General features: G+C 40.7%; 1 protein-coding gene across 4 annotated transcripts in view; it reads left to right on the top strand.

Annotated features, from left to right (window-relative positions):
- CAMK1D (calcium/calmodulin dependent protein kinase ID) overlaps window positions 1-13,209 on the top strand; it is a 425,032-nt gene that overhangs the window by 258,130 nt on the left and 153,693 nt on the right. For all 4 annotated transcript variants that reach the window (XM_045874421.3, XM_054507361.2, XM_064592067.1 and 1 more), the window contains exon 3: window positions 6,527-6,601. In XM_045874421.3, the coding sequence (XP_045730377.1) occupies window positions 6,527-6,601 (75 nt within the window). The remainder of the gene's footprint in view (window positions 1-6,526; window positions 6,602-13,209) is intronic.

Raw genomic sequence — 13,209 nt, 5'->3', positions numbered from 1 at the left:
AGACTGACTCTCTTGTTAGGGGCCAATGCAGCTCGTGACTTTAGCATGAAGCCAGTGTTCCCTTATCATTCCGAAAATCTAGGGCCTTTAAGAAGTATCCTAAATCTACTCTGTGTTTAGGATACTTAGAAGTATCCTAAATCTAATCTTACAAAGCCTGGATGACAGCACATTTGTTTACAACATGGTGTATTGAATATTTTAATCCTGCTCTTGTGACCTGCCCAAAGGATTCCTTCCAAGATATGACTGCTCATTGACAATGTACCTGGTCACCCAAGAGCTCTGATGGAGATGTTCAATGAGATGAATGGTGTTTTCATGCGTGTTAATATAACATCCATTCAGCAGCCCAGGGATCAAGGAGTCATTTTGACTTTCAAGTCTTATTATTAAGAAAAACATTTTGTAAGTCTATAGCTGCCATTAATAGCGATTCCACTGATGGATTTGGGCAAAGTAAATGGAAAACCTTCTGGAAAGGATTCACTGTTCTAAATGCCATGAAGAACATTTCTGATTCTGGGAAGAGGTCAAAGTATCAACATGAACAGGAGTTTGGAAGAAGTGATTTTAACTCTGTCTTGAATAATTTTGAGGGGCTCAAGACATCAGTGGAGGAAGTCACTGCAGATATGGTGGAAGTAGGAAGAGCACCAGAATTTGAAGTGAAGCCTGAAGATGTGACTGAATCACATCAATCTTATGATAAAATTTTCATGGATGAGGAATTGCTTCTTATGGAAGAGCAAAGAAAACCATTCCTTGAGATGGAATCTAGTCCTAGTGAACATGCTGTGAAGACTGTTGAAATGACAATAAAGGATTTAGAATATTATATGAACCTAGTTGGTAAAGCAACAATAGGGTTTGAGAGGACTGACTCCACTTTTGAAAGAAGTTCTTCCGTGGGTAAAATGCTGTCAAACAGCATCACATGCTACAGAGAAATCATTCATGAAAGGAAGAGTCAATCACAGCAAACTTCAATGTTGTTTTATTTTAAGAAATTACCACAGCTAACCCAGCCTTCAGCAACCACCACCCTGATCAGTCAGCAACCATTAACATCAAGGTGAGACCCTTGACCAGCAAAAAGTTTATGACTTGCTGAAAGCTCAGATGATGGTTAGCATTTTTTTTTTTGGCAATCATGTATTCTTTTAAGTAAAGTCCAGGCCCAACATGGGACTTGGTCTCATGACCCCAAGATCAAGAGTTGTATGCTCTCCTGACTGAGCCAGCCAGGCACCCCAGCAATAAAGTATTTTTTGTATGTACATTGGTTTTTTAGACATAATGTTATGGCACACTTACTGGACTGCAATATGGTGTAAACTTAACTTTTATATGTACTGGGAAACCAAAAAAATTCATTTAACTCTCTTTGTTGTGATATTCACTTTATTGTGGTTGTCTGGAACCGAGCCAGCAATATCTCTGAGGTATGCCTGTAGTTAACACTCAGTAAATGGTACATATAAAACAGCTACGTACGTAGGGCCTAAAGAAAGTGAGAAGATTAGTTCATCCCTAGATTTAGATGTCTCACATCCCAGGAGACTGAGGAAATTGCATTTATCACAAAAGAGAGCTGAAATGTTTGAGAAAAGAATATAAGAGATGTTGACAAATTTTCCAAACATAAAACAGGTAGGGTATGAGATGGACAGATCAGAAAGTTTGACTTCAATGCACAGCACAATTCTGGAACAGTAAATTAAGCAGATGGTTTGTGATCATTTAGTAAAGACGGTAGTGGTTGCTAGGAGCCACCATGGGTTTACTAAGAACAAATCTTCCCAAACGTTCCATTTCCCTTTTATATAGTATAATATGGTGTGTAAGACTAAGGAATGCCATTTCAGCAAGGAATCTAATTGTCTTCTTATGGATAAGATGGTAAAATATGGGCTAGATGATAGTCCTGCTGGGTGTACAGCTTGATAGCAGTGAAAGTCAGTTGATTCGTGTCATGGTTATCTTGATGGGGGTCTCTGGTGTAATACCAGAGGCCAGCTCTGACGGGTAACGTTCCCATTTAAGACTTGAGGGATTTGGATCAAGACATATGGGTTGAGAGGCACCTGGGTGGCTCAGTCAGTTAAGTCTCTGACTCTTGATTTCAGCTCAAGTCATGATCTTAGGGTTGTGAGGTCAAGCCCTGTATCGAGCTCTGTGCTGGACATGGAGTCTGCTTAACATTCTCTCTTTCCTTCTCCCTCTGCCCCTCCCTGCTCGCACATGCGCACTCTCTTGCTCGCGCTCAAAAAAAAAAAAAAAAAAAGACATATGGGATGGATGTGTACCAACAAAATATGTAGATGGCCCAAAGTTGAGAGGGACAGTAAATATAATAGATGGGAGAATAAAAATTCAGAATAGTCTTGATCGTCTGAAGCACCGCATGGAACCCCAAAAGATTGAATTTAATTAAGCTAAAGGGAAGACTTGAAGCTCAAAAGCTCAAGACAGAAAAAGAAAGGAGATCTTGTTTAGTAGAAGTTCAGGTAAAACTGATCTGGTTATTTAATTGACCCAGCATGTAATATTCATTCATTGTTCATTCATTCATTCAACAAATATGTATCAAAAGTACTACCTGCTGTGCACTTTCCTTGGCATTAGGGAGACGGTAGTGAACAAAATAGTTAAAAATCCCCACCTCTGTGGAGCTTATACTCTTGAGGTGCCAACAGTTGAGCAACTGCTTTAAAAAAAAAAATGAACCCAATATTAGGCTTTATTTGCTAAAGTATAACATCCACTCATGATGGTTGGTAGTTCACCTCTCTTATTTAATACCCTATTCTTGGTGCTATAATTTATACTGGGATCAATGCTCTCAGTTTTGGACCAATGAGAGCGGCAATAGGATGAGAGTAATATAAAACATGGTGGAGGAGGACTGATCGGCCGGAAGGAGAGAACACTAAGCAGACATTATATCCCTCCAATATTTGCAGGAGTACGAGAAGAGGGTGTCATCTTGTTCTCTGTCGCTCCCAGGTGTCACCACTCATTGCAAGGAGGCTGATTCCTGGTACATATAAGAAAGGCTGGCTGGGAGGTGTCCTTACTGTAGCTGGAAGCCCACCTGTGTGAGCTCCACGAGGGCTAACTAACCTGGTGCTCTTGGGACTCCTGGCGCAGTGCCTGATCTATGGTGGGCGCCTGTGGGGGGATGTTCCTCTGATGTTTGTAAAGGCAAGCTAGGTACCCAATGCTAAAGCTTGAAGCTTGGTTTTTGTATATCTTAAGAGTCTGAGGGTGGAATAATGTACCTAAGAACTGCTGTTGGGGGCCAGAATGTTTTCTTCTGTCATGTTCTAACATCCACAAGTTAGTTAAACCACTTTTCTTAAGAGACATTTCAGAGGCCATGTGAGGATTTCCTTGAAATTTCTGCAGTATGCTTATTCAAACGTCACCCATCCAGCACGATGCCCATCATGTTTTGAGGCCTTCACTGTACTTCTGGCTCATCCGGGGTCTTGCTTTTTTCTAAACTTCACGGCAATGCTACAGAGGTTAGCATTTAATTTTTTCCTAACCGCTTCGTGGGTCTCTCTATCTGGGTGATAAGTCTTTTTTTTTTTTTTTTTTAAAGATTTTATTTATTTATTTGACAGAGAGAGAGATAGCGAGAGCAGGAACACAAGCAGGGGGAGTGTGAGAGGGAGAAGCAGGCTTCCCGCCGAGCAGGGAGCCCGATGTGGGGCTCGATCCCAGGACCCTGGGATCATGACCTGAGCCGAAGGCAGACGCTTAACAACTGAGCCACCCAGGCGCCCGAGGTGATAAGTCTTTTGAGAGGAAAATCTTATTTTATATTTTTCTCGTATTCTTCCAGAAGCAGAGTAGAAACTCAGTACATGACAACTGCTTGACTGCTTGAATTATTAGTTGAGGGGGAGAGTCAGGAGCGATATCATTCCAGCCACTGCAAGGACTCATGTAAGAATGGCAGGTTAAGTAGACTTTAATTTCTCTATCCCTTGCATCCAAAGAAGGGATTATGTTCTTAATTTATTAGAGTCTCCTATTTTGGCTGGGCAAGGGCTTTGCACAGAGTTGATTCTTTGTATATAGTTGAATCTGTGTTAATGGCTATACTCCAGGGCTCAAACAGCCTTCTTGCCTCAATATCTGAGGGGAGGTGGGACGGCAGGTACAAATCTCTAAGCTCAGTTTAGAGGCTCATTGACTGTGACTTATGTAACCAGGGTGGCCAGATTTAGCACATAAAAATGCAGGCTGCCTAGTCACTTTTGAATGTCAGATAAATAACAGTGCAATATTTGGGGTGTACTTACACTGAAAAAAGTATTTGTTGTTTATCTAGAATTAAACATAACCGGGTGCCCAGCATTTTATCTGGCAACCCTTCATGTAAACCCCACTATTTCATATCCCTCCGTAAGTCTAAGCTTTTCGTGAACCTCCAAATTAACCTCACTAAAAGAAAATGTTTGTGCCCTTGGAAATGACTCTAATTGGAAATTTTTAAAAATTAAAAAACTGGTGAGCCTGGGTGGCTCAGTCGTTAAGCATCTGCCTTCGGCTCAGGTCATGATCCCAGGGTCCTGGGATCGAGCCCCGCATCAGGCTCCCTGCTCCGCAGGAAGCTGCTTCTCCCTCTCCCACTCCCCCTGCTTGTGTTCCCTCTCTCGCTGTGTCTCTCTCTGTCAAATAAATAAATAAAATCTTTAAAAAAAAAAATTAAAAAACTGGGAGCATCCGTATGCTGTGTACTTTTTGTGGTCATAATTCTTTCAGGATATCCAATAATGATCATTCCATAAACGTCTAGGATCTCAGCAGTCCTAACTTAATTTGTCATGGTTTCCTTGGTAGCATAGTTTACTTGGTTCCTATGATATACTATTATTATATTATCTATATAATATTATTATATAAATTATTTATATAATTTGGGTATTATTTTGCTCAGGTAGCAAAGTAACCAGTGGTAACAAGGAAATATTAGGCTGTAGCTCTGCGCACGGGAGCCAGATGAAATGTGAATTTCATGTAATCTGTCATCTCCGCTCCTACAAACACCCGTGTTGACTAATCAGAGCTGTAGAAATCAGAGGAAAACATTGCCGCCCTCTGTTAGGTGTTTTGTTCTCTTCTCTCATCTGCTCGGAGGGAAGATAATATTCTGGTTTGTTCCACCTTATAAACTTCTATTTGAGGGAAAGACAGCTCACACTTAGGAAAATTGCCTCCATTTTTCCCTAAGTAAATAATGATTCTTAATGTTGAGTAGGGACAGCCTTTAAATATTATTCATTCATTTAGCCCTTATTTATTAAGCAGATGGATGCTAGGTATGAGGGGAAACAAAATAAGTAAGTAGTCCCTGCTTTCGGGGTTGGGGGAATCTGCATATGAAATGCTTGCTTTTGTATGGTTCAGCAGTCATTTCAGTGAAAGGCTTGTGGTAAGAGTTCATTAGCTCGTACGTAGTGAAATGATTCTTCCCTCAAATGCTTTAAAATAATTAGCAAGCCTTATCTTCTGAGCAAAAGCTACTCTTAATGGGTAGTTCCAGGGGCTGGCATTAGGCTATTTCCCTCTCTCTCGCTTCTGGAGTCAGGACTTTGCTACTCGACTCAGACCAGAAGCCTCAGCATCTCCTGGGAACTTGTTAGAAATGCAGACGCTCCGGCCTGCCCCAGCCCCACAGGACCAAAATGGGCAGGGCAGCCAGAATCCATGTTGGCTCGCGTGCACACTGAAGCTTGAAAAGCACAGGGTTGACTACCGAATTTCTGCTTTGTGCCTACAGATCATCTAAGGGTCATACTGAACCAGTTCCTGGGGTCTGCCCTCAGGGAGTCAGGATCTGTTTGACCAGGGTGGAGCCTGAGAATTTGCATTTCTTTTTTTAAATTTTATTTTATTATAATAATCACCATACATTACATCATTAGTTTTTGATGTAGTGTTCCTTGATTCATTGTTTGTGTATAACACCCAGTGCTCCATTCAATACGTGCCCTCTTTAATACCATCACCAGGCTAACCCATCCCCCCACCCCCTCCCCTCTAGAACCCTCTGTTTGTTTGTCAGAGTCCATTGTCTCTCATGGTTCGTCTCCCCCTCCAATATCCCCCCCTTCATTTTTCCCTTCCTACTATCTTTTTTTAAAAACATATAATGTATTATTTGTTTCAGGGGTACAGGTCTGTGATTCATCAGTCTTACACAATTCACAGTGCTCACCATAACACATACCCTCCCCAGTGTCCATCACCCAGCCACCCCATCAGGAGATGCCTGCCCGTGCTGTGTCTGGGAACCACATTTTGATTGCAGCAGTCTAGTTGGCATGGGGTCCTAGGTTGACCTTTGGTAGTGGTGGTGACTAGAACCCCAATGAGGGGTCAGTCTGGTTTCCCTCTGCCTGGACTGGAGTCATGGACGTGACAGTGAAGCTAATGATGTCTGTTTTTAAAAGTTTCCATGCCTCACTATACTCACTCTTCTGTTTGTGTGTGCTTTTTTCTCTTTCAGGATCAAGCATGAAAACATTGTCGCCCTGGAGGACATTTACGAAAGCCCAAACCACTTGTACTTGGTCATGCAGCTGTAAGTACCCGCTTTGCCTGAGGGGTGCGGAAGGGGGTCGGGGGGCGGTGGGGACCACCGGCCGGTAAAAGAAACTGAGGTAGTGGGCCAGGTGAGCCGTGGGAGCAGGAGCGGGGACCCGGGGAGCTGGGGTGCCCTTCTAGACGGCAGGCCGGATACAGAGTCTGAGGGCCTGGCTGGGTCTGCCCTGCAGGAACTGCACCAGACTGATGATCTCTCGCCCTCATTGAGGAGCCTGCTGCGGCCGTCGCAGGGTGCCTCCATTCGGGGGGTCTCTTGCTTTTTCATGTGCGAGGTCCACATGTTGCTTCCTGAAAACACTTCTGTGGGCCCACTGCGAGGGACACTCTGCTCCCGTCTCTAGGAGAAACTCCCACCTCGTCTTCATTTCGAGGGATCCTGGGGGAGGGCAGCAGATGGTAGCTGTGGGCTCTGTCCTTCCATCTACTCTGCTGGCACAGAAACGCACATGGGACTGAACTGGATCTTGTGCCAGGCGTGAGACAAGTCTAGTTGGGGTCAGACCGTGACATTGTCACCCCCTGCAGATGATTTCTGCATTCCAGTAAATGCTGGAAGTTACCAGAAGAGGGAGGAAATAAGAAAGCTGAATATTCAGGTTGAACCTTGACCCGAACATGTAAGACACATGTAAACGTAACACGTAAACCGTTAAATGAAATTAGCCTCCCCTCCCAACTAGTAGGTTGTTTCTTTCTTTCCTTTTCTTTCTTTCTTTCTTTCTTTCTTTCTTTCTTTCTTTTCTTTCTTTTTTTCTTTCTTTCTTTCTTTCTTTCTTTCTTTCTTTCTTTCTTTCTTTCTTTCTTTCTTTCCTTCCTTCCTTCCTTCCTTCCTTCCTTCCTTCCTTCTTTCTTTCTTTCTTTCTTTCTTTCTTTCTTTCCTTTCTTTCATGAGAGTTTTTATAGGACATTGTAGGACATTTTTGTACAAACATTTTTAAAAGTATCCAGACTGGAAGCATGTGGACTATTTTTCTCTGTCAAGTGACTGTCCTAGGTGGTGACTGATGTAGGAAAATGTTGGGGTTTAGAGCCGAAGGCCAAGAAGGAATTCTTGAGATGTCTTCCGTGCAGAAAGGTGGTTTTATTAAAGCACCGGATAGGACCCCTGGGCAGAAAGAACTACCCTGGGGTTGTAACGGTTGACTCATTATATACTTTGAAGTTGGGAAGGGGTTAGGGACAGCACAAGCCTCCAAGGTATTTTGGAAACAAGGTTTCCAGGATCCTGAGGGGGCTGGCTATTGTTAGGAAAAGGTCATTTATGACTGTTTAGTAAAAACTCAGTCATGAGACTCTTCAGATGTCTATCAGTGGGCCATATGCTTGGAGAATGATTGCCAACCTGTATCTTGGGAGGGTAGAGACAGAGGAAGTTTCCAAAGGAATTTTTATATGTTAAAGTAGACTTCCAGGATCTGGGGGTGTTGGGCTAAGATTGCCTCTTGCCTAAGCAAAGTATTAACATCCAGGCAGCGGAGTTCCTAGAGGAATGTCACTGCCTATTCTAAGGACTTGTCAGTGGGCTGTAAGTAGTAAGGAAATACAATTTTTTTTCTTTTGCCTGTGTTTCCCACATCAGTGACCAGTTTTATAGCTTTGGGTGTTAGTGTCAGCCATGAGATTGGTGGTTTAAGCAGTTTTGACTGCTGGTTCCTCATTAATTTCTGATTACCTAAATGCCGTCTTTCCTAGTTCCTTGCAATACAGTTTGTTTTATAATTTGCCACATCCTGGTTCTTCCTTGAGAGCAATAGCTCTCCCCAAATTTGGGATACTCCCTAGCAGGCTCTTGTGACTTTATTTTATCTAGTGTTAAAAAACATAATTCAACCTAGTAAATATGAAGATCTAGTTGGCTTTATTAAATGATTCATGAGTTGGGCAAGCATCCCATCTAGCAAGTAGAGAGCTCCACTGAGCTAAACAGAAGAAAGGTTTTTAAAGGCAAAGAGAGAGCACTTACAAAGGGGGGAAAAAGGAATTTATTAGCAAGGAATGCGTTGTTTAGGCAAGGTTGCCCTCCTAAAGGGAATAGAGGGGGTCTATCAGTAAATTTCCTAGTATTGACCAGGAAATTCTATATTGACTATTTCAAAATTACATTCCTGGGGGATTGAAACTGCCGTTAGGTTATGTATTAAGTCTTGTTTTATTGACTTGGGGCCTTAACCTAAGTGGTGTCATTTTGGTTTTCTTTTTAACAATAGAGGTTCCTCTTAAAGAAGCAGGTGAACCACTTTCTCACCAAATATTGACTTCCCAGTAGGAAGAATATAACATTTTAATGACGAGAAAAAAGCCCACAAAATGTCAGTAGTATATTTAAATGTGTGTCTTTTATGGGTGATGCAAAAAAAAAAAAAGAAAGAAAAATCATTAGTACTAGAATCCAGTGCTATATGTATTCATTTGTTTAACTTCTCTGTTTATGGATCTGTCACTAAATAAATCAGTTGAAAGCATCCCCCTATGTAAATCTCAGCTCTGCCTCTTACTAGCTGGGTGAATTTGGACAAATAATTGGGCCTCTCTGAATATCAGTTTCCTTAATGGAAAGAAATAATAATATTGACATCATCCTCATCATCATATTTACATTAGAAGGTTATAGGGAGTACTGAATGAGAAAAATGTATAAAAAATAAAAATGTATTAAAAATAAAGAGTGCCATAAATAGCAGGTCCTCAATACAGACTGTTTCTTTATGGACATCTGTCTTGTTTCATTAGTATCTCTGCAGATGGTCTTTCGTTTTATGAGATGAAGTTCAAGTAGATTTAAATTCTAACTTTCTAAGCAACTTGATTGCATCCTTACCAGCAGCAGTTTATGTAAAGATAGGTCAGCATGAGGGCATAAGAGTGTCTGGAATGGAACAAACCTGAGGACAAAGTTTGGAAGTCTTCTTGGGGCACAGCTGTCCCCACCCCTTCACTGAGCTTTTCTACCAGGGATTTATCCTCTCTTTCGCAGTTATCCTAAAACCTCCTCAATATGGATCATGTTTGCTCAGAATTTGTAATAACCCAGAGGAGTTGGGCTAGAATTAACTCTTGGGGGTACCATATGAGGTTTGTGAGGCAAGTTGGTGATCTAGAGGCAAGGAATGTTTAAAGTGTTTAAGGAGAACACGATCTATGTGCACTGTTGAGAAGTTTAGAGGTGCTGTTTACACAAATATTGGATTTGCTAATTGTCAGCTGTTAACTTGTGTATAAATTCTTTTTTCCATTGGTTCTCATTCCTTTTTAAATTTTTTATTAGTTTTTTATTTTTTTATTAACATATAATGTATTATTTGTTTCAGGGGTACAGGTCTGTGATTCGTCAGTCTTACACAATTCACAGCGCTCACCATAGCACATATCCTCTGCAATGTCTATCACCCAGCCCCCCCATCCCTCCCACCCCCCTCCCCTCCAGCAACCCTTAGTTTGTTTCCTGAGATTAAGAGTCTCTTATGGTTTGTCTCCCTCTCTGGTTTTGTCTTGTTTCATTTTTCCCCTCCCTTCCCCTATGATCCTCTGCCTTGTTTCTTAAATTCCTCATGTCATTGAGATCATATGATAATTGTCTTTCTCTGATTGACTTATTTCGCTTAACATAATACCTACTAGTTCATTCCTTTTTTTTTAAAGCAACGTTGTTGAGGTATAATTTACATCCAATTAAATGCACCCATTTAAAGTGAACAATTCAGTGATGAATGTGAGAGCGAATCATACGGGCCAAACCACCGCCATAATCAAAACCAGAAAATTTCCATCACCCCAGAGATCCCTTTGGTCCTTTGACGTGCTCCCTTCCTTACCCCTGACACTGGAAGCTACCATTTATACTCATTAGAGATGATTTTGCATTTTCTAAAATGTTATGTGAATGAAATTATATAGCAGTACATTTTGTGTCTGGCTTATTTCACTCCTCATACTTACTGACATTCATTCGTGTGGTAGCATGGTCCGTAGTTTGTTCTTTTTCATTGCTGAGTAGTATTCCATCCTTACAACTAGTCCACATTTTATCCATTTGCTGTTGCTGGACATTTGGATTATTTCCAGTTTGGGTGCTATTATGAACAAAGCTGCTATGAACATTCATGGACAGCCTTGGTGTGGGTCTATGTTTGGGTGAAGACCTAGGAGCAGAATGAGTGGGCCATAGAGTAGGGGTTAGGTTGAACTTTTTAAGAAACTGTCAGTTTTCCAAAGTGGTTTTACCATTTTACATTTTTGTCAACAGTGCATGTAAGTTCTTGTTACTGTACATTCCTATCAACACTTCATACTTTGTGTTTTCAATTTTAGCCATTTTAATGGGTGTATAGTCGTGGGCACCTGGGTGGTTCAGTCGTTAGGCGTCTGCCTCCGGCTTGGGTGTGGTCCCAGGTTCCTAGGATCCAGCCCTGCATCGGGCTCCCTGCTCAGCAGGAAGCCTGCTTCTCCCTCTCCCACTCCCCCTGCTTGTGTTCCCCCTCTCTCTCTCTCTCTGTCTGTCAAATAAATAAATAAAATCTTTAAAAAAATGTATTTAATGGGTGTATAGTCGTATCTCACAGTAGTTTTAATTTGCATTTCCCTGCTGATAAATGATGGTGATCACCCTCGTATATCCTGATGGGCCATTTGCATATCTTCTCTGGTAAAGTGTCTCTTCAGATCTTTTGCTCACTTTTTATTGGATTGTTCATCATCATATTATTGGGTTGTAAGTGTTCTTTATCTATTCTATGTTTTGTCAGATATATGTAGTATGAATTTTTCTCCCATTTTGTAGCTTGCTTTTTTTGTTTTCTTAATGGAGCCTTTTTTAAAAACTAGCTTTCTTGAGACATAGTCCACATGCCATACAATTCATGCATTTAAAGTGTACAATTCAGAGGTTTTTGTTTTAGTCACAAGGTTGAACAGCCATCATACAATCTAATTTTAGAACACTTAATGCTCTAAAGGAGAACAACTAAAAAAGATCCATACCATTAGCAGTGACTCTCAGTTCTCTCCCCAGCCTCTTACTTTCTGTTCCCATGGGTTTGCCTATTCTAGATCAGATGATGTGTGGTCTTTGGTGACTGTCTTCTCTCATGTGGCTCCGTGTTTTCAGGATTTATCCATGTTGTAGCATGTGTTGATACTTCATTCCCTTTTATGGCCAAATAATATCCCACTGTATGGACATATCATATTTTATCTATCCATTCATTGGTTGATGGACATTTAGGTTGTTTATACTTCTCAGCTATTAATGATAATGATGCTAGACATTTCCATGTACAAATTTTTGTGTGACTGAATGTTTTCATTTCCCTTGGGTGTATACCTAGGAGTGGAATGGCTGGGTCAAATGGTAACTCTATGTTGAACATTTTGAGGAACTTCTGAACTGTGTTCCAAAGAGACGGCACCATTTTACGATCCCACCAAGTAGTGTGTCAGGATTCTGGTGTCTCCACACCCTCTCCAAGACTTGTTTATTTTTTGTCTTTCTGTTGATAGCCATCCTTGTGGGTGTGAAGTGATAACTCATTGCAGTTTTGATTCACATTTCCCTGATGACTAATGATGTTGATCATCTTTTCATGTGCTTATAGGACACTTGTGTATCTGTTTAAAGAAATATCTATTCAAATACCTTATGCATTTTTAAATTGGGTTGTTTGCCTTTTGTTTTTGAGCTGTAAGACTTCTTTATATATTCTACTGTAAGTCCCTTCTTAGACATACATTAAAATATTTTCTCCTGTCCTATGGGTTGTCCTTTTACTTTGTCAGTGGTATCGCTTGTAACACCAAAGTTTTTAATATTGACATAGTTCAGCTTATTTTTTTCTTTTGTCACTTATGTTTTTGGTATCATATCCAAGAAACCAACACCTAATTCTTCATGGCACCTTTTGAATAGGAAATGTTTTAATTGTGATAAAGTTCAACTCATCAATTTATTTTCTCTTATGGTTTGTGCTTTTTGTGTCCTGTATGAGGAGTTTTGGCCTACCCTAAGTTTGCAAACGTTCTTTTCTTCTAGAAGTTGTATAGTTTTAGTTTTTCTACTTAGGTCTGTTATAAGACCAACTTCAAGTTGATTTTGATGTATGGTGTGAAGTAAAGATGATATTCTTTTATTTTTCCATTGGAATATCCGATTTTCAGCACCATTCGTTAAAAAGACTTTTCTTTTCTCAATTCATTGCCTTGGTACCTGTGTCAAAAATCAATTGACCATATAAGGCTGATTTAATTTCTGGACTCATTCTATTCCATTATTCTATATGTCTTTTGTCAATACCATACCATCTCATTTACTATAGCTTTCTAGTAAGTCTTGAAATCAGGTATCATAGTCCTCTAACTTTGTTAATATTTTCTTAAAATTGCTTTGGGTATTCTAGGGGTGCCTGGGTGGCTCAGTCAGTTAAGCATCTGACTGATTTCGGCTCAGGTCGTGATCTCAGGGTCATGGGATCAAGCCCCGTGTTGGGCTCTGTGCTCAGTGGAGAGTCTGCTTCTCTCTCTCAAATAAGTCAATAAATCTTTTTAAAAATTGCTTTGGGTATTCTTGATTGTTTGCATTTTCATATGAATGTC

This window comes from Mirounga angustirostris, unplaced genomic scaffold, assembly GCF_029215605.1.
Source record: "Mirounga angustirostris isolate CCGP_5_RB_7025 unplaced genomic scaffold, mMirAng1.0.hap1 SCAF_5, whole genome shotgun sequence".
Lineage (NCBI taxonomy): Eukaryota > Metazoa > Chordata > Mammalia > Carnivora > Phocidae > Mirounga > Mirounga angustirostris.
Note: the sequence above shows the minus strand (reverse complement) of the source record. Positions and strands in the feature narration are given on the sequence as shown.